Genomic DNA, 27309 nt, shown 5'->3' with positions numbered 1-27309 from the left:
CTTCGCATCTTGAGTGACTACACTGTTCTTGTTGACTTTCACAACTTTCAAAGGTCAACCAAATTAAGAATCTCCCTTCATTTGAAACCCAGGTTTGAGTATTCTTACCCAGTCTTTCAATACAAAGGTGGGTTCTTTGACTCTCCATTTACTGTCATATCTACTTTTCATCTTTGCTTGATTCTCTTTCACTGTCAAAGACTCTTCTTTAGCATCCATTAGAAATTCATCTGGCAAGCTCTCTTTAATCCACCATGGGGAAAACTTGGAGACCGGATCGCTTGATTTCAAGAAGCAGAAAGGACTTACTTCAATGACACTATGAGCAGTAATGCGATACATCCATTACTTTTCCTTCAACACAATTTTTATTCACTTCCAGACTTGCATGGCCATTCAATACCATCCCTAAGTACACAATTAAATCCTTTATCCTGAACATTTCCTTGAGGTTCTTACAGTGCAACAGTTATGTGCTTGATACCAAATCATTTAAGTAACTCCTCAATTTCATGAGACTTCATTTGAATACCATTATCAGTAACAAGTACTTCAGTATATCCTTCTTGAGCAAAAACCTGTTTAAAGAATTCTATCTCCACACGTGAGGTGACATGTGCAACAAATGTAATTTCAGCCCATTTGGAGTGACAGTCAATCACAACCAAAGCAACCCTGGTGTTTTGTGGAGTTTTTTGTATATGGGTCAGAAATATTGTAAAGCAGTAAAATGTTTCAAATCTTCTCTTAACTCAATTTGATGAGAGACTGATCAAAAATCCAATGTCAAAAAACCCTTAGCCCCTTCTAACATTCGTAGAACCTCATTGACGTCGGGCAAGGGATAGCAGTCTACTACAAATTTGCACTAAGTGATCTCAAGTCCACGCCCAACCTCAAATTTTTGTTTGCCTTCCTTGCCAAACCTATGGTGGGAACCTATTCAGACAATTCCGCTTCCACAATTATGTCTTCATCAATCATGCCCTCCATCATCTTCTTTAATTCTTCTCCTATATTTCTAGATACTACTCTGGGTTTCTATTTCACTGGTAGTGCACCATTTTGTTATTTTGATATTCTGGGGGAACCCCTTCAACATTCCCCAACTATCTGGGAAGGGAACACTTTGGGAAACTGACAGATCACCCAATACTTACTTTGCTGGCAGCTACAAGCAATATCTGCTCCTTACTTTAAGGGTTAAGAATGACTAACCCTCTTGTCATCCCAAAACATTCAAACCTTTTACTGCCACACACAAACTGAAATGGGCCACTGTGCCTTTGAATTCAAGATGAACATCCTCATGGCCCATGATATCTATTTTAGAACCATCAAAGCTTTCAGCTTTTATGTCAGATTCTTTCAGTGTCCAAACTCAACACACCTCCAAATTGTTGTAGAAAGTAATCTCTGGTGAGTATTGTCCATGGTGAAACAGAGTCTGCTCCACATTCATAATATGAACTACAACCTTAGGAAGTCTCACAATAACTTGCTTTTCTTCACATTCACAAAACTATTTTATGGTTAATACAATACCCATACCACTTCCACATTCTCCATTATGTTCACTTACACAGAAAACTTTCCTTTAATTGTAACATTACTATTACTCCTTTTAAAATCTTTGCATACACATGCAAAACGTCCCACACTTCCACACTTTTTGCATTCTTTACCCAATGCTGGACGTTAAGGAGATGAAGCAATATGACTGGAATTACCCTATCTAAAACAATGAACATATTTGTCTTTTCTTTTAAGAGTTGTTTGTCGACCAACACAGAAACACTCACCATTCACACTACATATATCCTTAGCACAAATTTTACTCTCCTTACTTCAACCATTTTTCTGATTGCCTTAGCAGTGCTAATTACATCCTCTAAAACTGGGTCACCCATAATCCACAACTGTTCTTGAATGCTCCTGACATGCACAATAATTTCATCCCTTATCATTCAATCTGTGATGGTCCAAAATTACAAGCCATTGGCAAAGCATGGAATCCTGTAAGAAATTCATCAAACATTTCACCCTCTTCAATGGCACAGGTGTGAACCTCCTAAGTGCAACACTACATGTAGGTTTAAACCGATTCTCCATCCTCATCATAGCTTCCTCATAAACATTTGGGTTGCCATGACCATCCTGAGGTGTCATTTGCAGTAGCATCCTGAAAACCACCTGCTTTTATAAACCCAAACAATGTAAAATAATATTTTTCTTCCTTTCCGCTGATATCCCCTCCCCGTCAATAGCTTAGTGCATTATAAATTTGTCCTTCCACCGTATCCATGGAGTTAGAGGTTCACCTTTACTGTGAAGAAACTTGGAAGGTGGGTCAAGTTAGATGATAGATATAAAAGTAAGTAGGAGACTTAAAATGTTGTGCAGTGAATTCTGCAAATAATAAAGAAGATGCCAACAGGGTTGTACCAAGTCTGGAGCGATGCACACAAAAACGTGATCCACTTAAGAAATCGATAAGCACCCTGCATACCACTCACCTGAGCTGAGCGATGTACCTAGAATGCTCAAAAACACGTGTACATCACATGGTAACAGACGCTGCATGCAACTCTCTGTGGCAACTAGTAAGAGTGCATGAACATCACTCTTGCCCAGCAGAACATGTATGAGCCTGCCAGGCTTCTCCTTTGTGGGGCGTGCAGTAGTGTGACGCCTCTGTTGCAAGCTGGCTTTTCCACTGCGCGTGCAGAAAAGGCAGCAGCAAGCAGAAATTTAAACAATGCAATACAGATACCATAGAGGTTGAAGGCAGGAGGGACAAAGTCTTGCCAGCAGAGAGAGTAAGTAGTTGTTCCAAAGGAAGTATTCCAAATATAGGGGGTCATTCTGACCTCCGCGGGCGGCGTAAGCCGCCCGCCTGGCGGGAACCGCCAGAAGACCGTACCGCGGTCGGAAGACCGTACCGCGGTCAGAAGACCACGGCGGTCATTCTGAGTTTCCCGCTGGGCTGGCGGGCGACCGCCAGAAGGCCGCCCGCCAGCCCAGCGGGAAACCACCTTCCATGAGGATGCCGGCTCCGAATGGAGCCGGCGGAGTGGAAGGGGTGCGACGGGTGCAGTTGCACCCGTCGCGATTTTCAGTGTCTGCTTGGCAGACACTGAAAATCTTGGTGGGGCCCTGTTAGGGGGCCCCTGCAGTGCCCATGCCATTGGCATGGGCACTGCAGGGGCCCCCAGGGGCCCCACGACACCCGTTACCGCCAGCCAGGTTCTGGCGGTCAAAACCGCCAGAGCCAGGCTGGCAGTAAGGGGGTCGGAATCCCCATGCCGGCGCTGCCTGCAGCGCCGCCATGGAGGATTCCCTTGGGCAGCGGGAAACCGGCGGGACACCGCCGGTTTCCCGTTTCTGACCGCGGCTGTACCGCCGCGGTCAGAATGCCCATGGGAGCACAGCCAGCCTGTTGGCGGTGCTCCCGCGGTCGTTGGCCCTGGCGGTCCATGACCGCCAGGGTCAGAATGACCCCCATAGTGATGAGAAAAAACAACAAAATCCACATAGTTGATACCTCATAAAATCTGTAGGTTTGTCAAAAACAATAGTACCCCTTTGCTGCTGGAATAGTAGCAGGCATGTCTTCTATTAGCTAGTTACTGCTTGTAAGAAAGCAGGTAGCCTTCCGGTAAAAAAACACTAGGCTAGACTCACACCCTAGCACTATGGCGTAAAGGTGTGTGCGTGGTGCACAGCAGCTGAAATCAGCATCGGCTCTAGAGAGAGGGGAGGAGAGTGCCATATCTTTATAAATGTGGCGCTCTCCTGCTCCCTTTCTGTCACACAGCGCAGCATTTTTCATTGCTGCACTCAGTGACTGTTTTCTAAATCTTCCCCAAAGACGTCCAATCATGAGCAGGGGGATGACTCAAACATCTCTACATATTGTTATATCGGATACATACAGACAGCTAAAGGAGTGTGTAGCTGAGAAATAAACACGATGTAGTTGCTGTTGTGCCATCAAATAAAACTGGAGAGAATTAACACATTGTTAAACACAAATGTAGAAAGCAGGCGTTTATAAGAATGGTCTGGATTCAAGACCTGATTTAATGACAATATAGAAGCAAGATCCGTCATGCTTTATGTATATTCACATATAATGCGTGAATTAACCATGCATTAGATGCATATTTTACTTTTAATCTGTTCTTTTTTTTATTCTTTTTTTTCTGTTTATCTACTTTACTCCAGAATTATAAGGGCATTTTCTGAATTTGCGATCAATGTCTACCCATTTAATAATTTGACATTTTTTCACGTACATACATAATCATAGAAAAACCGGTTGTAAACCCGATGTCATGATAGATATTGACCAGGAGCTTGACAATATTCACAGTGTACACTGTGAAAGGATAGGACATGCCATGATGCACAAACAGCACGCAGAAGTAACACATAGAACAGTTGTATAAATATACAGGAGGGAACCTGGGCTGCTCTTATCCAAGGTAGAATTTGTAGGTTCTTGGGTCCCGGTAGAAGTCCCATTTAGCTAAAATCCCAAATATCAGGTAGCTGATTGCAGCAATAAACATGGCTGAGCCGATGCCGAGGGCCACCCGGTTCAGGGTCAATGCTCTGTTTGATGCACGACACGCTTCCAGGACATCTCCTTCCTGATTGGCTGCTATGGTCTGAAAGAGAGATGAGGAGATGAGCACGTTGCTCTCAAAGTCAGGTGCATGCAAATATGAAGATCCAAAAGGGAATATGCAAGGCGCGCTGTGCAACACATCATGTACAGTGCACCACACTTAGCCCACCTCCCACAACGCCGACTGAGGGAAGCTATGCAAGGATTACTGTCAGGGAGGCAAGCTAAGCAAGGATTACTGTCTGGGGCGTCTCCTCCACTAGGGCGGTGGAGCGTCAACCCCACCCCCCGCCAGCAGCAGAAGCTGCAAAACGTTTATAGTAAAAACATAATAAACTCAGTTTATTATGTTTTTACTATAAAAGTGGACGGGTGTGCATGTATGTTTGGCTGGCTGTCTCAAGCCTGTCAAACATACATGCGCACTGTGGTCTCACTAGCCTGACACTGTGTTGCCAGGCTGGAGACAGCAGGCACAGGCTCCCAGTCTGCCTGGGAGTGCCCTGGCTGGGCACTACAAGCCAATCCTAACACTGCTTTGAGCAGCCTGTGCCTGCAGCGACAGAGCAGAGCAGAGCAGAATGAGGGGTGCGGGAAAAAGGTAAGTTTTATTTTTAATAATATTTTTGGGGCACCCCCACCCTCCCTGCCACGCACTGCCCGCCCCGCCCCTTTCCCCCTCCCCGAGCCGTGTCTGATTACTGTGTGCATTACCTCACATACAGTTTCCTACATACAACACAATGTATTACGCTCAGCACACGATGTACGTAACACAAATGACTAAATATAAAACAAGGCTACATAGAGTGAAGCAGAGGTCGTCCCATTTAACTGAGTGTATAATGCATCATTTGCAGGGCACTGTATGTTATGCTTTGCTTTGGTGTGTTATACAACAAAGTGTACCACAAACAAAACACAACATACAAAATACAAACCACCACATTCATAACAAGTTGTCCCAGACTGAGACCGGGAAAGTGAAGATTATAGGTGTTTATCTCATCAGTACGGTGTGACTTAACCCCATTGGTGCTCAGGATGGAAAGGTTCCACCCTCAGCCACAGTGGACATTTGCTGAGGAAGGAACCATCCTCACACCCGCCCAAGAGTGGGCCGCCCATTATATCTCCCCCACCTGGGATGGCAGCGGAAGCGCTTCGCTGCCACCCTCAACCACCCCCCCCCATTGGCGATCTGATGACTTTGGCATGCGCACATCACATGCAGCTGGGATGCGCTGGAAACTATTTGCTTCCAGCGGGTCTTCAGGACAGGATGTACTTGAGGTAAGCCCTTCTCCGGTGGAGCTTGGTGGGGGAGGGGCAACAGACACAGGCAGAAAGTAAAGTTTTTCCCTTTCCCCTGTGCCTGTTGGGAGTGGATTCCTGCACCACGAACGCAGTGAGGGCCGAGATTGTGGAGCATGAATCCACCCACTAGACGTCCCCTTTTGTTTTTGCAAGGGGGGAGTGACCTCTTGGACAAGGGTCGCTCCCAAGGGGGAAACAATTGTATCCAGGTTTTGGCACCCCTGGGGAGTAGATCAACCATTTTGTGGGGGGCCAAAACCCACTAGAACACCAGGGATATTTTGTGCGCAAAATGAACATGGAGCGACCCCTTGGGCAAGGGTCGCTCCCTTGTGGGAGAATGTATTTATTTATTCGACCTCTCCCCCTCTCAGAGGGCAGATCAGCACTTTTTAGGCAGATCTGCCCTCTGAGGGAGGGTGGAAACCCACTAAACCACCAGGGATTCTTTTCTTGTTAGGTGGGGAGAATTTATTTGGTTATTCCCTCTGTCCTCCCCCTCCCACCTCCCCCCCAGAAGGGAGATCGGCTGTTTTTAGGCCAATCTGCCCTCTCGTGGTGTGAAAGCCCACTAAATCACCAGGGATTATTTTCTTGTTAGGGTAATGACCCCTTGGACAAGGGTCGCTGAAATTGGGGGGTGAATTTATTTTGTCATTCCACCCTCCCCCTGCGAGAAAGCAGATCGGCCGCTTTTAGGCTGAACTGCCCACTGAGGAGGGGGGAAGCCCAATGAGCCACAAGGGTTTTTGTTTTGTTGCTCTGGGAGCAGCGCCTTGGGCTAGGGTCACACCTCTTGGGGGACATCTTTTTTTGTATTCCACCCCCTTCCCCAGAGGCCAGATTGGCCATTTTCAGGCCGATCTGTCCTCTGGGTGGGACGGAAGCCACCAGACAGCAGAGAGTGTCCCTTTAGCTCTTTGGGCATGTATTTTGGCAATTTCTGCACTTGGTGGAAGTTTGGTGGTATGTTTAGGCCCTCTAGGCACGAGGAAAAGTTTCTGTGTGTGGCTGATGGTCTGCGTGTACTAGTGTTTGTTTGGCTGCATATGTACTGGTATTTAGCTGGCGGTGTGTGTGGACTTGTGCTTGGTTGGCAGTGTGTGTAGACAAGCGCTTGGCTGGCGGTGTGTGTAGACTGGTGTTTGCTTGGCAGTGTCTGTGTGGACTCGTGCTGTGGACTGGTACTTGTCTGCCAGTGTGTGTAGACTGGTAGTGTGTGTGTGGACTGGGGCTGGGCTGGCAGAGTGTTTGAACTAGGGATTTTGCTGGTGGTGTGTGTCAAATTACTTCTGGTTGACGGTCTGTGTTGACTGAGTTATTGATGGTGATGTGTGTGGCTGACATTTGGGAGGTGATGGGTGGAGATTTATCATGTTAACTGTTTCTTGTCATCATTTGCCATGGGATCACCCTGATTGTGATCATCCATTTAAGATTTGGCCTGACCTTGATCACTTTGTAGAGCAATTTTCAGAAATCTATATTCCAGGGAAAGAAATAGCTGTGGACGAGTCTTAGGTCCTGTTTAAGGGCTTTTTGGTTTTTAGGCACTACATTCCTGGCAAGATGGCATGTTATATAATTAAGATGTATAAGCTGTCTAAGAGTAGGACTGTATATGTTTACAATTTCAGGGTGTACAGTGATTCCGGTACTGACCCCCCTGGTTGTCCGTCCACTTTCGGAGTTAGTGAGGAAATTGTGTGGGAATTTGGAGAAAGACGACTTTTTAACAAAGTTAACCATTTATCCATAGAGAACTTCTACACTGGTGGACAATTATTCAGGGAATTGTTCAAAGTGGACACTGGATCTTGTGGCACAATCCGCTCTAACCGTAAAGGTTACCCAAAAAGAGCTTGTTTGTAAAAAACTTGAGAGGAGGCAGTGCATTGCCTAGTGATGAACTTCTAGCTGTGAAATTTGGAGGCAGGAGAGATGTCTACATGCTGACTACTAACCATGATGAAAGTACTTCACCAGTAGCTGTTTAGGATCAGGTTTCCGAAGTGCGCAAAACTAGGTGCATTTCTTTTACTACAATAAGCACATGGGTGGTGTAGATAGAGTAGATCAGAGGTTGGAATCTTATACTGCTGTTTGTAAGGTTTACAATTGGTATAAGAAGTTGGCTATGCATTTATTCCATTTAGCAACCTTTAATGCTTTTGTTGCATTCAAGGATTGTTCTCCAGAGTCAAAGATGATGTTTGCTCAATTTCAGCAATCTCTTATAGGTAGCCTTGTTGTAGTGGAATGGGCAAGTGTTCCTAGAGTTGGAGTGGTGGAGGATGTGGCTAGACTGAAAGATTGCCACTTTGCTTATCATATTCCTCCCACGCCAAAAACAAAGATCTTCACAGTAAGAGATGTAGAGGCTACATGCGAAGAGGTGTGAAGGAGGAGAGTCGTATGTACTGCCCCAAGTGTCCTTCTAAACCTGGGCTGTGTGTGGTCATATGTGTTAAATTGTACCACACATAACAAAGTTTTTGGGAGCAACCATGAGCATAAAAGTAAACTGACTGGTTGGTATTGTTTTATATTTTTTGTTCAGATTTCATGGTTGATATTTGAATGATATATTTAGTTAGAGAAATTGTGTTTGTAGTTATAGTTTTGCATTTACTTCCTAATGGTTTGTGTTTTTTTTTGTTTTTTTTAAAAAAAATGTGATGCTGGTGTGCGTGAACTGTTGCTTGACTGGCAGTGTGCGTGGACTGGTGTTTGGATGGCAGTGCATAGGAACTGGCATTTCAGTGGCGGTGTGTGAGTAGTGACTTGCTGCTTGTCACTACACACACTGCCAGCCAGATGCCAGTCCACACACTCTGTGAGCAACCAGCTGGAGTGATTGATGTGTCAGTCATGTGGGCACATGAAAGCAATGGGCCCTTGAATGGCGCTGTCTGTTGTTACTACATAATACAGCATTGATATTATAAATGACAATATTTTAAAAAACGATATTAAACACTTTAAAACGTTATTCCTTCCTGCGATATTCTGTAGCACTATAGTGTTTCAACAAAATATTGTTTTGACGATCGTTGTGTAATGTAATATTTTCGGGACGATGTGTATTCACTGTTTAAAATATTGGCAAAATGAGTTCAACAAGACAGCAAAACGAGGACATGGGGATATTGAACAGTAAAAAGAGAATGGGGGACGTATGAGTGGAATAACTTCAGAAAATGACACCGGCATGGAGAGAGAATGGAAGAGAAAAGCGAGGAAGAGTAAAATGAGGAAAAGGAAAATGGGGAGGGAGAATGATGGAAAGGAGAAGAGAGGAAACTAGAAGCATATTCAGATTAGAATTGAGGTCGGAGTAGAATTCATGGATTGCAGATGATGTTTTGAAATGTCAAGATTAAATACACAAAAACCAGAGATAGGAGAGCACAGATGAAAGGAGCTGCTAACTTTGTTATAAAATTCACCTATAGACCGATTCTAAGCATATACATTTTTACATATCACATCATGACTAACACCCAGCCCACAGAAGTTCAATCATTAGTTCCTTTATATTTCACAAATAACCACGAGGTGGCGATCAAGAGCTGAACAAGCATCTTACAAAGGCTGAGTCTCACAAGCTGCAGCTAAAGCTAGCCAGGGCATGCCTCCTCTGCATAAACCCTCTTTGTTGGGTTTAGCGCAGTTGTAATGAAATGCACGTCACGCCCTGCTATTTATACTAATAAATTACTTAGTAGGGGTGCATTGCACAGTATCCTGCCTTTATTTGCTTGCTGTCTGAAGTGATGAACGCTTTTTCCCTCTCGATGTAGTCCTTCTCTCCCCATATGCTTTCAGGCATTCATCCATTTATTTATTCATTTAGCTATTTTGTAACATGTCTTTTGCAGTTCAAAGAGCAGTATGTGTTCTATCTCAGCTTCTTGTGGTACAGTAATACTCGCATGCCATGCGGAGAGCAATGGGTAATAATAATCAGGTCATGTGTGACCTTAGCTGATCAGTGGAATCTCACGGGTGCCCCCAACTTCTATAAAATGGGAGATGGCTCAGTGAGCTGAAATGACTCTACTGGCAAACATGCTGTCCTTGACCTATCAGGTTGTTCAAACCCCGGCAAGGAAGACTCGGCCTCTCATCCTTCCTTGATGGATACACTGAGTAGTGCACATTGAGGGTCATCGCCATTTGTTATTTACATCAGTTACCAACAGTGGGAGTGCCATATTTGTTGCTATATAATATACACATTATTTTAAGATCCTCCTATTGAAGGGTCTGTTAGGAGGATGGCGAGAGAGATGTTGTGGGCACACAGAACCCACTGTCACCTTTCCCATTAGGGCTCCAGGGCTGTGCTCTGCTTGTTTTTACCTGTTTTCGTTACACCAAGTGTGGATAAAAATGCGCAGGTTGAAGGGTTCAGTGTCATGCTCCTGCAGGCAGCAATGTACATTAAAAAAAGCTTTTAAATGCTGTGTGTGTGTGGGTGAGAGCGCCTTTGTAAGACAGCATGTGTATGTGTGAGCATGTGTGTGTGGCTGTGTGTACGTGAAGGTGAGAGAGTGAGAATGAGTGATATGAAGAGTGAGTATGAGTAAGAGTGAATGAGTTTGAGGGAGGACAACAGTGAGAGTAACGTAGTGGGCCCCTATGTGAGACTGTAAGAGTCAGTGTAAGTCCCAGTGAGTCACAGTCTGTTTGAGTCTTGGTGAATCCAAGCATGAGCCTGACAGCCTCAGGGTCTCATTTACAAATCCCCAGCGCCCTTGGAGCGTCACTTTCAGTGACGCTCTGGTGGCGCTGTGCACGTCTCCACATTACAAGGCGTCGCTAAGCCACTTTGCAAGGCTTAACGTCGCCTTGTAAATATGGGCCCGACGCAGTTTTCTGTGGCACAGGGGCGTGCATTGGGTGTTACTGTGGGTGTTTCCACGCAACGCCCATTGCTTTTGACACTGCCCCAGATTTATGAGAAATCGAGAACCTAAGGCAGCGCCAAAAACTAACACCACCACAGGGACGGTGGTAGAATGGCTCAACAAGGATAAATACTTTTATTTCTCCTGTTTTTTGCTTTTTCTATGTGTGATGCATTCTGCAGCACACGTAGAAAGAGCAAAATGCCATAAACAATCATTAAATAATGACGTTTTGCTACTTCTATGTGTGCTGCATTCTACGGCACACATAGAAGTAACAAAAAGCCATTATTCATTGTTTATGTGCAGGAAGGGATGCCTTCCTGCACATAAACAATCATTCCTTGCAACACAGGCACCCTTGCACCTTCCTGCACATAAGCAATCATTCCTTGCAACACAGGCACCCTTGCACTATGGTGCAAGTGTGCCTACGTTGGCGCTAGGCAGCTAATTGTAGCACCAGCGCAGGGGGAAAGCCGAAAGGCAGGAGTGTAGTAGAGGGTTGGGATACTTTCAACAAAAGATCAGAGAGGTAGCTGAGTTCAGGAAGCAGAAGTGTAATGTTGCTGTATTATAATAGTTTTCTTGAAAGATCTCTGTCTTCAGCTCTTTAATAAACTGGAGCAGGGTTGAGGCAGTCTAGATGTATATTCCACATCCTGGCTGCATAAATAGCGAACGCCTGTTGCCTTTTTAAAATAAAATCTTTTTCCCACTTGTTTGTCTTTGATCGGATTGTGTCTAGGCTGTACATGAACTGAAAGCCACCAAACTGGTGAGATTGGAAGCCGCATAGGTGGGAAGTGATTGCTTTGTAGATGATTCAGCTGGTTTTGAAGATGGTGCAAGCTGCAAGGGGAGCCAATGGAGTTCCATCAGTATGGAGATGATGTGATCGCCTTTCTTCTGATCCTCGATTAGATGTGCTACACTATGTGGAATACTCTTAAAAGGGTCGATATAGGAAGCCATAGTGCAAGGCACGGCCACAAGTGGAATATTGACCGAAAACTCCCCTCTTCCTTGAATCTGTGTCCATGCGTTAAAATCGAGCTCTGCTGGGAGCTGCACACACTGCCAGATCTAATCCCCTTTTTTTCAGTTTCCTCTAGAGCCACACCTTATGAGCCCAGACCAAAGCAAATGAAAAATTAACAAAGCAGACTGATTCCAGTGACTAAGGGCCATATGTACGAACACTTTTTCCCATAGACACAGAATGGGTAAAAACCTTTGCTACATCTGGCCCTAACTGTTGTATATCAAGAAACCATATTGCTCAGTATTAGGCTTAAATGCTGTCAAGGGTCATAAATTGTAAACCCGGTTTGCATTTACTGATGATCTTATTTGTAGAGACCAAATTTTCCACAAATAGCATGAAAACTTTAGGTAAGATTTTCACCCTATACCTAAGAGAGCTATCAGCTTATAAGAGGCAGGAAATTCAGGGACCCTCCCTCTTATGCACGCATATTGTGAAGCTGCTTTTCTAACTTACATTGACTAACATCTGTTAAAAAAGAGTCCTTATAATGCCTGGACAGTATACCGAACCACCATGTTTTGTTACTTTTCAGTAGAACTAGATTTATACTCTCAGGTCCTAATGCATTGCACTTTGTATGAATGGGCTGAATCTACGCAGACTTCCTCTCCCCAGGATATTGCAGCATAAATTAGGACACTTTGAGGCTCAAAATTGTACATTTCCCGGAACATTATTGTAATCTTTGTGGTATTTTTGCAGGTCCTTATGATTAGTTGCCCACCAATCAGAATTCCAAAGTTAGTGATTATTTCAATAGCTGCTGTTGGTTATTGAGATTAGTTTTATACTCTCAAGGAAATAATTCCATGCGCTTCCTATTGTTCCATCCACTATTGGTAACTGTGACTCCTACATCCATTATCCAGACTAACAAACTAACTCACAGGAAGTGGGAATATTTGACTACAGGTTCTTTGCATGCAGCAAGTACGAGTCCAGTGGTACCTTTTAATGCTTTGAGCACCAAGGAACAAAGAAGCAGGTCCGAGCGGCTCCTATCGATATTTAAGGACGCATGAGTTCGGTTCTAGACTTGGGGTCTGCTGCCTCAGGGACTTCCTGTTACCTTGATGCATTAACAAGTGACCGATCTCTTATCCACCTTCTGTTACACTTTTTAATATGGAGACACACGCTGTTGTGGTTTTCTGAATTAGACTTTGCTTACCCGACTAGCCTTGAAAAAGTCACCAGTTGTGACGAAACACATGTTGGCTGTGATTGTGGAACGATACTTGTTGGACCTGACTTTTTGACAGGGACATCCCCAAACTTTTTGCCTCCTTCCTCCTATTTTTTCTGACCTGTTGTTGTTGGCTTTTGACCTCTGGGCACTTTACCACTGCTAACCAGTGCTAAAGTGCATATGCTCTCTGTGTAAATTGTACTACTGATTGGTTTATCCATGATTGACTATTTAATTTACTTGTAAGTCCCTGGCAGAGTGCACTACATGTGCCTAGGGCAGGTAGATTAAATGCTATTAGTGGGCCTGCAGCACTGGTTGTGCCACCCACCTCAGTAGCCCCTTAACCCTGTCTCAGGCCTGCCATTGCAAGGCCTGTGTGTGCAGTTTCACTGCCACTTCGACTTGGCATTTAAAAGTACTTGCCAAGCCTAGAACTCCCCTTTTACTACATATAAGTCATCCCTAATGTGTGCCCTAGGTAACCCCTAGAGCAGGGTGCTGTGTAGGTAAAAGGCAGGACATATACCTGTGTAGTTATATGTCCTGGTAGTGTAAAACTCCTAAATTCGTTTTTACACTACTGTGAGGCCTGCTCCTTTCATAGGCTAACATTGGGGCTGCCCTCATACACTGTTGAAGTGGCAGCTGCTGATCTGAAAGGAGCAGGAAGGTCATATTTAGTATGGCCAGAATGGTAATACAAAATCCTGCTGACTGGTGAAGTCGGATTTAATATTACTATTCTAGAAATGCCACTTTTAGAAAGTGAGCATTTCTTGGCACTAAAATCTTGTTGTGCCCTTCAATCCACGTCTGGCTAGGTTTAGTTGACAGCTCCTTGTGCATTCACTCAGACACACCCCAAACACAGGGTACTCAGCCTCACTTGCATACATCTGCATTTTGAATGGGTCTTCCTGGGCTGGGAGGGTGGCGGGCCAGCCCTCACACAAAGGACTGCCACACCCCCTACTGGGACTCTGGCAGACAGGATTGAACTGAAAGGGGGCTTGGTGCATTTCTTAGAGACTCTTTGAAGTCACCCCCACTTCAAAGGCACAACTTAGTATAAAACAGGGCCTCTGCCCTACCTCATCAGACACTTGCTGGAGAAGAAACCTGAACCAGAACCTACATCCTGCCAAGAAGAACTGCCTGGCTGCTCAAAGGACTCACCTGCCTGCTTTCTACAAAGGACTGCTGCCTTGCTGTTGCCCTGCTGCTTTGCTGAACTCTTGTCTGGCTGTGAAAGTGCTCTCCAAGGGCTTGGATAGAGCTTGCCTCCTGTTCCTTGAAGTCTCAGGACCAAAAAGACTTCCCTCTTTTACTTGGACGCTCCGTGCACCGAAAATTTCGACGCACAGCTTGTTTCGCGGCGAGAAAAACGCCGCACTCCGACGCTGATCGACGCAACGCTCTCGGGACGATCGAAGATCCGACGCACGGCCTCGCAAGGACAACGCCGCCCGACCTCTAGAGGAGAAATCGACGCGACGCCTGCTGTGAGATCGTAATTTCAACGCGCAGCCCTGCAGATCGAAGTCTAGAGGAGAAATCGACGCGACGCCTGCCGTGAGATCGTAACTTCGACGCGCAGCCCCGCAGACCGACGCGCAGCCGGAGAACAAGCAGGAAAATCCACGCACAGACCCGGGACATCTGGTAATCCCCGCGATCCACAGAAAGAGACTGTCCATGCGCCGGAAAACGACGCCGACTTCCCCGCGTGGAAAATAACGACGCAAGTCCGTGTGTGCTGAGGAGAAATCGACGCGCACACCCGTTTTCCACGCACCTCTTCTCCTGTGGCCCTCTGAGAAGATTTTCCACCAGAAACCAGGTACTTGTGCTTGAAAGAGACTTTGTTTATATTCTAAAGACTTAAGACACTTTCTATCACTTTTCAGTGATATCTTTACAAATTCGTATTGCAACTTTGATCGTTTTGACCTGAAGATACCCAGATAAATATTATATATTTTTCTAAATACTGTGTGGTGTATTTTTGTGGTGTTATGCTATGGTGTTGTATGATTTATTGCACAAATGCTTTACACATTGCCTTCTAAGTTAAGCCTGACTGCTCGTGCCAAGCTACCGGAGGGTGAGCACAGGCTGATTTTGGATTGTGTGTGACTTACCCTGACTAGAGTGAGGGTTCTTGCTTGGACAGAGGGCAACCTGACTGCCAACCAAAAACCCCATTTCTAACATTGGTGATCAGCGGTGAGGATAGGACTTGTGTTTGTGCAGTGACATACAGTAGCTAAGTATTTCACTACCTACCCACAGTTGAAGGTCAACTTGATTTTTCATCTTTTTTTGCTTTTGGTTCTCTGATGTCCTCCTGGATATACTATTTATATTTGGGACTTTGGATTTTGGTTTTTGCTAGTAAGATCTTATCAGAATGGGATTGCTTACCTACGCACTCTTTGTGCCTACTGACCACCTCACTAAGGCTGACTTAAGGAGGCTTTGCAGAAAATGGGGCCTTCCTGTATCAAGGAAATCTACTAAGATGGAAATGCTACATGCCTACATAGTCTGGGAGGAAGAAAGATGGGCAGAGAGAGAGGCAGAAAAAAACCAAATGACTAAATACCCCTCAAATGAGGAGGGGGACTACTCAAATGAGGAGGATGACTACTCAGATGAGGAAAGAGATCCAGTGAGAGCAGAATGGCTCCGAGCTCGAGAGCGGTGGATGGAAGAACTAGATGAGTTTCTTGAAAGGGCTGAGGCAGCGAGTCTCTTAGCCCTGGAGGAAGAAAAGATTGCAGCTCAAGAGCTGAGCTGTAAAGAGCTGAAACTGGAGGCCGGAAGGGCTGAGTCCAGTTCAGATGGTGGCAGCAAAAATCTTGCATCTAGTACTGCTGAAGAAGGGCACAAGCCCAGAGATGTGGTGCCCAACTTGAAGAAGGGAGTTGACACACCCCAGGCAGTTCAAGGGTATGAGGTAGTTCCCGTTATGCACAGGGTCCCTGAGAAGGATTGGGGAACTGGCACAGGGAGTCATATTCCTACTGGGGGGAGGGACACTTTACTGACTCTAGCAGAGAGTGACAGAGAAAAGGGTTCCCCCCTGGTGGACGTCCTGGATATAGAGTGTAGAGACATCCCAGAAGAGTATGGGTTGAGTGTCAGGGACAGACAGATACTGTCTCACCAGTCTCAGGAGGGTGAAGTAGAGTGCTTTTCCAAGGTTGAGTTACTGGGTGGTTGGGTGAAGGGTACTGTGGTTAATACATGTGAAGGGCAGAATGATGTAATTGCTGGAGAGCATATGTCTGGTCCTTATTTTCCAGAGCTACGCCAACACCAGGTGGAGTGTGAGTTCTCTGACCCCAGGGAACTTACAATGGAGGCAGACTTCTGGGTGAGTACCAGAGAGTCTGAAGAGGCATTTGGGGGTGCTCCTGAAGGGAGTGGTCTAGGTGGTTCCCAACCGAGTGTGGTGGGAAAGGATTGTAGTGTCCCAGGTAGGTCCCAGGTCCTAGAGGGTTCCATGAGGGAACACCAGGAGGGAAGCCTAGCCTGTACCGTAGGGCCACCTTTTGAGGGAAGCCCCGCAGTGTCAGAAGAACTTGGGGGGGTGACTGTAGCCAGCATCCCAACAGTTCTGGTGTCTGGCAGTACCCCTCCTAGTGAGGGGGTGCAGAAGTCCAGACATAGGGTTGAGAGGGGGTTGCAGACCCCAGTGTTGGACCTTGAGAGTCAGGGGACAGCTCTGAGAGCAGAGCCCCCCAGGAATGACCCAGGTGAAACCGTTTCTGGTTTGGGGGAAACCCAGACTCTGCCGGATGGGCAGAGGTCGGGAGACCTGCGCCAACCAGACTCTTGTGTGACCCTTGGGGACGGTATGTCCCTTGTGGGGGGTGAGAGTGCCCCCCAGGAAGTCCTGGCATGCCAGGCAAAGATTCAACCTCAGGGTGGTGACTCTAGGTTGGATACCCAGGTTCAGAGGTTAAACTCTGACCTGGTGGGAGGTAGATGTGCCTCCCAAGAAGTCCTGCTGTGCCAGGCAATTGTCCAACCTCAGGGTGTTGACTCTGGGTTGGAGAACCAGGTTCAGAGGTTAAACTCTGACCTGATGGGGGGTAGGTGTGCCCCCCAGAAAGTCCTGGCGTGCCAGGCAATTGCCCAACCTCAGGGTGGTGACCCTGGGTTGGGGAACCAGGCTCAGCGGTTAAACTCTGACCTGGTGGGAGGTAGGTGTGCCTCCCTGGAAGTCCTGGCCTGCCAAGCAATGGTTCAACTTCAGGGTGATGACTCTGGATTGGCTAACCAGGTGCAGGGGATAAACTCTGACCTGTTGGGGGGTAGGTGTGCCCCCCAGAAAGTCCTGGTGTACCAGGCAGTGGTCCAACCTCAGAGTGCTGGCTCTGGGTTGGATAACCTGGTTCAGAGGTTAAACTCTGACCTGGTGGGGGGTAGGTGTGCCCCCCAGAAAGTCCTGGCATGCCAGGCAATTGTTCAACCTCAGGGTGGTGACTCTGGGTTGGATACCCAGGCTCAGAGGTTAAACTCTGACCTGGTGGGAGGTAGGTGTGCCTCCCTGGAAGTCCTGGTGTACCAGGCAGTTGTCCAACCTCAGGGTGCTGACTCTGGGTTGGATAACCAGGTTCAGAGGTTAAACTCTGACCTGGTGGGGGGTAGGTGTGCCCCCCAGAAAGCCCTGGCGTGCCAGGCAGTTGCCCAACCTCAGGGTGGTGACCCTAGGTTGGAGAACCAGGTCCAGAGGTTAAACTCTGACCTGGTGGAGGGTCAGTGTGCCCTCCAGGAAGTCCTGGCGTGCCAGGCAATTGTTCAACTTCAGGGTGGTGACTCTGAGTCGAATGGCCATGTTCAGAGGTTAAACTCTGACCTGGTGGAGGGTCAGTGTGCCCTCCAGGAAGTCCTGGCGTGCCAGGCAATTGTTCAACTTCAGGGTGGTGACTCTGAGTTGAATGGTCAGGTGCAGAGGTTAAACTCTGACCTGGTGGGGGGTAGGTGTGCCCCCCAAGAAGTCCTGGTTTGCCAGGCAGTGATCCAGTCTGAGGGTACAGACCCTGGGCTGGAAGACCAGGTTCAGGGTGTCCCCCCGGACCTGGAGGGAGGGGCTACTGATAACAGTGCCCCTACCATGTTGTCTTCTGAGGAGGCCACTCCTAGTTGGAGGGTGCTGGACCCCAGAGGGGAGGGCAGGGGGAGGGAAGCCTCACCCCGGGCCCTAGTCCAACCTGAAGGTACAGGCCCCAGGTTGGAGGGCCAGTTGCAGGTTAACAGCCCTGCACTGGTGGAGGAATGGTACAGGGCGACTTCTGTAAGCACCCTGACCATGTTGGACTCTGGGGGTACCGCTCCAGGAGGGAGGGTACAGAGCCCCAGAGGGGAGGACCAGGGTCAGGCTGTCATCCCTGACCTGGTGGAAGGGAGAGTGGTTAAAGGGTGCCCAGCACCTGGGGCTACCGCCCCCCACTCTCCACAGCCACAGTGGTTGGAGAGCTTTGAGAGGCCTGGGGCCTGGCTCTCATCCCTGGCAGCTGTCAGTAATCACTGTGGCTTGCTGTCCGGGTGGACAGAGTTATCCCTGGGGAGGGGACAAGTGTGACACCCCGGGGGTAGAGTGGGCAACACCACTGTGTTGGTCGTGGTGGTACTATCCTGCTCCTGGGATACATCTGTGAGCAAAGTAAGGTTAGGTGCTGCACAGATGGGATCCGCAGGTAAGGAGAAAGGTTCCCCAGGGGTTGGCTTAGTGGGCCCTGAGAGTATGGACAGAGTGATCCAATTGGAGTCAGGAAGGCGAAGAACTGGAGCATGCCCCTGCTGTTGTGGGCCTGGGTTCTTGTTCTGTCGCCTCAAACAGGGAAGTACATCAGGATAGTGATTGTTCTCCCCTGGCTTTAGGCTGGTAGGGGGTCATGTTGGACCTGGCTTTTTGACAGGGACATCCCCAAACTTTTTGCCTCCTTCCTCCTATTTTTTCTGACCTGTTGTTGTTGGCTTTTGACCTCTGGGCACTTTACCACTGCTAACCAGTGCTAAAGTGCATATGCTCTCTGTGTAAATTGTACTACTGATTGGTTTATCCATGATTGACTATTTAATTTACTTGTAAGTCCCTGGCAGAGTGCACTACATGTGCCTAGGGCAGGTAGATTAAATGCTATTAGTGGGCCTGCAGCACTGGTTGTGCCACCCACCTCAGTAGCCCCTTAACCCTGTCTCAGGCCTGCCATTGCAAGGCCTGTGTGTGCAGTTTCACTGCCACTTCGACTTGGCATTTAAAAGTACTTGCCAAGCCTAGAACTCCCCTTTTACTACATATAAGTCATCCCTAATGTGTGCCCTAGGTAACCCCTAGAGCAGGGTGCTGTGTAGGTAAAAGGCAGGACATGTACCTGTGTAGTTATATGTCCTGGTAGTGTAAAACTCCTAAATTCGTTTTTACACTACTGTGAGGCCTGCTCCTTTCATAGGCTAACATTGGGGCTGCCCTCATACACTGTTGAAGTGGCAGCTGCTGATCTGAAAGGAGCAGGAAGGTCATATTTAGTATGGCCAGAATGGTAATACAAAATCCTGCTGACTGGTGAAGTCGGATTTAATATTACTATTCTAGAAATGCCACTTTTAGAAAGTGAGCATTTCTTGGCACTAAAATCTTGTTGTGCCCTTCAATCCACGTCTGGCTAGGTTTAGTTGACAGCTCCTTGTGCATTCACTCAGACACACCCCAAACACAGGGTACTCAGCCTCACTTGCATACATCTGCATTTTGAATGGGTCTTCCTGGGCTGGGAGGGTGGCGGGCCAGCCCTCACACAAAGGACTGCCACACCCCCTACTGGGACTCTGGCAGACAGGATTGAACTGAAAGGGGGCTTGGTGCATTTCTTAGAGACTCTTTGAAGTCTCCCCCACTTCAAAGGCACAACTTAGTATAAAACAGGGCCTCTGCCCTACCTCATCAGACACTTGCTGGAGAAGAAACCTGAACCAGAACCTACATCCTGCCAAGAAGAACTGCCTGGCTGCTCAAAGGACTCACCTGCCTGCTTTCTACAAAGGACTGCTGCCTTGCTGTTGCCCTGCTGCCTTGCTGAACTCTTGTCTGGCTGTGAAAGTGCTCTCCAAGGGCTTGGATAGAGCTTGCCTCCTGTTCCTTGAAGTCTCAGGACCAAAAAGACTTCCCTCTTTTACTTGGACGCTCCGTGCACCGAAAATTTCGACGCACAGCTTGTTTCGCGGCGAGAAAAATGCTGCACTCCGACGCTGATCGACGCGACGCTCTCGGGACGATCGAAGATCCGCGCACGGCCTCGCAAGGACAACGCCGCCCGACCTCTAGAGGAGAAATCGACGCGACGCCTGCCGTGAGATCGTAATTTCAACGCGCAGCCCCGCAGATCGAAGTCTAGAGGAGAAATCGACGCGACGCCTGCCGTGAGATCGTAACTTCGACGCGCAGCCCCGCAGACCGACGCGCAACCGGAGAACAAGCAGGAAAATCCACGCACAGACCCGGGACATCTGGTAATCCCCGCGATCCACAGAAAGAGACTGTCCACGCGCCGGAAAACGACGCCGACTTCACCGCGTGGAAAATAACGACGCAAGTCCGTGTGTGCTGAGGAGAAATCGACGCGCACACCCGTTTTCCACGCACCTCTTCTCCTGTGGCCCTCTGAGAAGATTTTCCACCAGAAACCAGGTACTTGTGCTTGAAAGAGACTTTGTTTATATTCTAAAGACTTAAGACACTTTCTATCACTTTTCAGTGATATCTTTACAAATTCGTATTGCAACTTTGATCGTTTTGACCTGAAGATACCCAGATAAATATTATATATTTTTCTAAATACTATGTGGTGTATTTTTGTGGTTTTATGCTATGGTGTTGTATGATTTATTGCACAAATGCTTTACACATTGCCTTCTAAGTTAAGCCTGACTGCTCGTGCCAAGCTACCGGAGGGTGAGCACAGGATGATTTTGGATTGTGTGTGACTTACCCTGACTAGAGTGAGGGTTCTTGCTTGGACAGAGGGCAACCTGACTGCCAACCAAAAACCCCATTTCTAACAATACTCATCTTGCTACATTCATGTCCATATCTATAAATAAATAAATGGGACCTACTAAAACCAAACTCCTCTGGATGACTTGTTGATTATGAACTATTCTGGAGTGCTGCAGTATCTTTAAAAATATATGAATGGTGTTTCTTGGGTACACTATATTATACTTTTGGGTTATGGAGCATACTCCACTGCTTAGCACAGTGCTCTACCCTACTTTGGACTAACTTCAACATAAACTATCATTGATTGTACTTTTATAACACATAGGAAGAGCACCCATTTTACCACCACGACCCATATTCTTCTCTGTGTACCCTTTAATAGGGTTGGAACGTATGACCGGTAGGTAGGTTATGTGAACATTTCAGCAGCAGGTGCATTATGAACCAAGTTGCCTCTTCAGCTCAGATTCACACTGAGAAAGACGTTTAGGGCCTATCAGCTCTTCAGGCTGCTCCCTATCAAGCAAATCAGGATGTATAGAAGAGCCCTTCCCCATACCCCATACCCCACCACGCTGTGCATGAATAAAGTAGCCTAACTTCCAAGGGCCCACAGATCATGACCTTATCCTATATAATCAGTATACAGAAATTACTGCTTCAAAGTGAGAGGAAACATAAAACCATCTTCTCGTCCAAGAGACAGCAAAGCCAGTAACTGAGGATGAAGCAAAAGCATTTTTACAAAACAGATGAGAACTGCCCATCAATGATGGAAAAGGATTAGATAAAGTTGATGCATTTGTATACAGGAAAAGAAAGTAATACTTTCACGCTTTGTTGTGCATCATACTCACTGTCTGCTTCCACAGCCACAGCATCTGACGAGACCCCTCAATAGAAGTGGGCAAGCCACTGAAAGCTTAAGCCAGATGCCTGAACCTGGCTCGGCTCAAGGTCCTCTGGTATCCCCAAGCCCAAAACGAGCCAAGGTGATATGGCAAAGTTAGATGGGAAACCAGGTTTGAATCCTGGCCGCGGCTCAGCATCCTGTGAATCCAGAATCCATGTGCCAACAAAAGAATAATCTGTAATGTAGTTTTGTCTTAGTCTGGTGGCTTAGTGGACTGATGCGTCCAATGTAGGGACCGATGATTAACCTTATGGTCACAGGTTCAAATCCTGGCGGGTTCACTCAACCTTTCATCCTTCTGAGGTTGATAAAATGAGTACCATTCAGTTGGGTAACAATACACATCTGTTTTTCAGTCTTTTGATACCCTCAGGTGATACATGCTCTTTACAAATACACATGTTGTGAAGCACTTTTATGTCCTTGGGCACTTTTTGTGCCATGTAAATTGCCAAAAATACAATGTGGACCCTGCCCGTCACCCATGTTCTAATCTTATCCTCCAAGACTTAAAGACAAAGTATTTTGATGCCTGATAGAGGTATTAATCTAGTGACTGGTTTGCACAATGTGAAACTGGCAAATCGGGGATCAATTCCGGCTTCCCTGTGTTGTCAAATTGTATGATATTAGGCAAATAGTTTTTCAGTGACTCATCTTTTTGTTCATTACCACATATGAGAGCACTTCAAATACGTGAGTTCAGGATGTGCGCTGTACACAAACCTGTCTTGTGTTTGATTCAATAGTATACAATGTTTCTCCATCTTTAATAAGAATCTAGGCCACATAAAGGGTGCACATGACAAGTGACACCTCTTAGTCAGGACCACTGGAATTATGCGATTCTGCGTCTGTTTTTGCATATTTATGAATTTGCTGCCCTTGCCACATAATCAATCATCTGTTGTATTATCTGCAGATTTTACCCCCAAAAAACTGTTTTTGTTTCTAGCTCACATACAGATCAAAAGTTACTAAAAACATGGCGACGTTTGTTTGCATACAGTGGAGGACATTTCGCAAAGGTTAACTGGTCATCTTCCAGCTGGTTATTTCTGCATCTGATTATTAAATTGGTATTAATGAGGTGAAATATTTGCCCAGACAGTATTACTACGTGAAAAAAATATAGAATCATTAGGTAATACTCAGACGCGGCCCGTCCTTTAGGGCGGAGGGGCCACGCCTCCCCCACCTTTTGCCTCTCATAAAGAGTGGCTGTCAGGCTGAACAAAGGTCAGCTTGACAGACACTCTTCATGTTCAGGTCAGGCAGCCAGGAGCAGACATGCGTGATTTGCGCAGACTCATGGCTGCCTGAGCTGAACTCTACTGGGATGACGAGGTCACAGCTCCTGTGGGTGTGACCTCTTGGCTCAGCAAAAATGCCTCGAGGCCCTCCCCCGGGTGACGAGGGAAGCGTCACCCATAGACTTCGACCTGGGCGCTTCAGGTTTAAGCCCTGAAGCGCCCACAGCGAGTGTCAATCAGTGACACCTCGTCACAGAGTGGGGTGGGGTCAGCAGTCTCACTGACCTCATCCCACTCTGTGACGAAGTTGGGACTGCTGCCTTCCCTCATTGGCTGGTCAGCCAGTGAGGGAAGGCAGCAGTCCCAACCCTCCAGGTACCTCCGAGGCTGAAGGTAAGTGTGTGTCTGTGTGATCTTTTTAAATGAATGTTTGGTGCATGCGTGCATGTTTGAATGTTGATGAGTGTTGTTAATGGATGTGCGTACGTGCGTGTGTGTGTGAAAGTGTGAGTGTGCTTCCCGCCCGCCCCGTTCCCTTCTAAAACTGCCGGCCGCCACTGGTAATACTATCAAACAACTTGATGCATTATGCTGCATACTTTGCTTTTTCTTGACGCATAATTTAGTAAACCCTGCTGCATAAATTGGTGCTCACCTGCCGCATAATTCCAGTAGTCCTGCTCTTAGTTCACTATTGCACTGCCACTAGGCCCTGGGCAGCAATGTAATGTTTCTCAGTTCATGTTTAAACGCTGTCACATTGTTAAATATTTCTCAATGTGGATATCTAATCAGATGTCCTAAGGTGAAAAGCTTCTGCATTTAGAAGACACCTTATCATATTCTAACAATATCTTTGTTACATGACTTAAATGCCAAATATTTTCATGGCTTGGCTCGTACACAGGCTCTTGGAGCCAGGGCCAACTCTTGGCTCGCTCTCCGTTTATTTGTTGGCTCACCCACTTCTTCCGCTCACCTTCCTCAGGCTAGTTCCGTTTCATTTAGTTTGACAAGTCATAGACCGGGCAGAGAGATGTGTCAAGTCAGGAGTAGTTAAAAATAAGTCAAAATATAGCAGAGCTCAACATGAGGTGAATGCTTGTCCTTAAATATAGAAATAAAATACATATACATGTCTGGATCCTCCTTTTCTCCACTCTGAAGAAACTCCAGTAATGGAAAGAAGGGGGCAGAGCAGAGGAAGACCATGTAACGTTTTTTAGAGCACGTCTTGGGAGGAGGGGAATTCAGCAAAGTGACATGTCACTCATAGAGAGGTGTTTGGAACTCCTAGGCAGCCTGACATAAAACGATGAATAAATCAAGGAAGGAATAATTTTGTGTTTTATTGGGGCACTCGGGCATAAAATGACAGGCATTGCTCACCTTGCCAATTTTTGCAGCAAATACACAATTCGCGAAAATCGTGAAAGACTGAGGGGTGTAGCTCAGCTTTAATGACTTGGTTCCTATGATCTACCCAGCAAAGGCAGTTCCTCCAAACATGGCCGGCCACCCAGAAGGTGAGACCAAATCAACAGTTAAGGATGGATTTAAGGCTGGAGTGTAGTGTATAATAATGCAGCCCATCCAAATTTTACTTAAATCCTCTCATGGAAGGAGAACGGCGTATATTCGTGTTATCTACAGGACCTCTGGAAGTCATTCACCAGAAATGATAGATATTCCTCGTCTGTATTATGTCTTGAGTGTCCTCCCTAAACTTTTTAAAATATATAGCTCTTTTTTTATAAAGCAACAAAGCAACAGTCAGCAATTATTGATTTATATTAAGACCAATCTTCCCTTGTCCAACCTTCTTCTGCCTAAACATCCCTCTGCTCCCACATAGGTAGCTCCACTTTCCCCTGTGTCCAGATACAAGCATAAGAACATTGTTTGGAAAAATGTAATAATAAACACATTTTCTGTCCATTATTGCTACAGCTCATAGGTCAAATTCATCATTAAAACTACAATACAAGTACAGTGTAAATGATTGGAAGAAATGTGCCTATTGTCTCAAATGTTCAATTATAGAATCATTTGACAGAAGAAAACAAGTTGGCCTCACAAAATGCAGTTATTGGGATTCTGTCTCACTCCATTAATTTAATCACTTTTGATCTGCATGTGGTTATATGTACCTTGTTAAATAACTACTGCACAGGAAGAAATACCATGGCATAAACCATTTATGCAGTTAGTCTCAGTGGGGTGCTTGGGAAGGAAAAGAGCTGATATGAAAACAAGAAAGAGAATCATGACACTAAGCTGAAGTAAACAAAGTCCAGATGGTATTGTACTGAACTACACACAAGAAACTGACCCAAGTGAATGCATTTCTTGGCCTTGCTTAGGGTGATATATACTAGCTTAAAATGTTGACATTATTTTAGCTTTAGTTTTGACACAAAAAAAGTAAAACGTTGGCATTCATCAGGCACACAAAGACTCTTTCTGCCTGTAAGTCACTGAGGGGATAAATGTGCATGCTATGTAGCTGGGAGGAAGTTATGTACGCGTACCTGTGGAGGCCACCACTTTTGCTGCTAGTACAACGAATATGGGGTTACACCACTTAAAATCATTGCTCCTTCCACCATGGGAGGCCATTTTGACCAGGATGAATCTCTGTCGTGCACATCTCTGTAGTGGCTCATGACCACAATGAAAAAAGTAGGTGTGGGAGGAATTTCACGGAGTTACATAAAACTCTGCAACATTCTGTGGAGCTCTGCCCACCCTTGGCAACAATGCACGTGTGGCTGACAGCAGTGTAATTTTAAAACCACAGACTGAGGGTGCAGCGTATTGGCCCAGCTTCTACTTCCTCAGTCAAAAAATATCTGCTGTCGCACTGGATGCTTGCAACACCTGCTATTTTCTTCCTGAAAACTAATGGCAGAGGTTTGTTAGGTGCATGCAGAAATGGTTTATTGAGTAACAACTATTTCAATGCACAGGTGGAAGGCTTTTTCTTATCACAATATATAAGTGACAATGCAGTGCATAGCTGCAGAAGGTAAATAATAATGCATTTATAATTAAAGGCAGGTGTGTTTGTAGTGCAGAACACAAACAAATGACTTTTGATGTGAATATTATAATTTATTTTGGGGAAAAACAAGTAGTATTCTTGACAGTTCATGGCTGAAATACGTTCATTTTAAAAGTATAAACATGTTTAATTAATTACGACTACGATTTTTTAAAATGTAGCTCTTGTCATCATCTTATTTTTATAAAGTGCTAAACTAACATGCATCCCATTGTAATTTTATAAAGTGGTAAACTAACCCTAATTTAGCTTTCCAGCTCTTAAGTAAGCAGTGCCAGTACAGGGTTTACCTACCACGCAAACAATTCATCAACAGGCAGTGTCAGACTCTCTGACCTCAATGATAATTTTATACGCTTAAGGCACTATAACTTCATTGGACATGAGGCACCATCGGCTAGTTAAGTACATATCCCTTTAAATGTAGCATGGAGAAAAAAAACTTTTGAAGAACTGTGGTCACACGTGAAAGAAATAAAAGAATCACTCAATGTTCAAACTGTAATAATTCAATAGAATATAATAGCTAGTAATAAGGGCGCCAGTAAACTCTGTCATGGGGCTAATGGTGGAGTGGAATGTACAACCCACCCCTAGAAAAAATGGCATCAAGAATGTATGACCATAGCACCATGTCAAGTTGGACAACTGGTCAATAAGAAACTACATTATTGCATGGTGTGCTATAGATCAGAGATTAAAAAGGTAACATTAGTGAGAAGACAACAGTTACAGATAATATCAGGGATGAACTTTTTTTAAGAATGGTTGCACACCTTTCAGGTTTGACAGTAAGCCAGACAATGACAGGCAAGAAACCACAGGTTAAATAAAAGAGACATGTGGACTTGGATGAGAGTTTTGTGCATGACTGGTTTGTTGCAGCTGCACCTCCCTGCCCTGAAGAGCCCCAGTGACACCTGTTCCAGCCCTTTGTAGGTGGCTGACAGCATTCTCCAATG

General features: G+C 46.0%; 1 protein-coding gene across 2 annotated transcripts in view; it reads right to left on the bottom strand.

Annotated features, from left to right (window-relative positions):
* Window positions 1–4065: 4065 nt before the first annotated feature.
* LOC138247438 (transmembrane protein 91-like) overlaps window positions 4066–27309 on the bottom strand; it is an 81977-nt gene continuing 58733 nt past the window's right edge. For both annotated transcript variants that reach the window (XM_069202066.1, XM_069202067.1), the window contains exon 2: window positions 4066–4673. In XM_069202066.1, coding sequence (XP_069058167.1) covers window positions 4479–4673 — 195 coding nt within the window. In that variant the 3' untranslated portion in view covers window positions 4066–4478. The remainder of the gene's footprint in view (window positions 4674–27309) is intronic.

The sequence above is a fragment of the Pleurodeles waltl genome, chromosome 7 (assembly GCF_031143425.1).
Source record: "Pleurodeles waltl isolate 20211129_DDA chromosome 7, aPleWal1.hap1.20221129, whole genome shotgun sequence".
NCBI classification, from domain to species: Eukaryota; Metazoa; Chordata; class Amphibia; order Caudata; family Salamandridae; genus Pleurodeles; species Pleurodeles waltl.
Note: the sequence above shows the minus strand (reverse complement) of the source record. Positions and strands in the feature narration are given on the sequence as shown.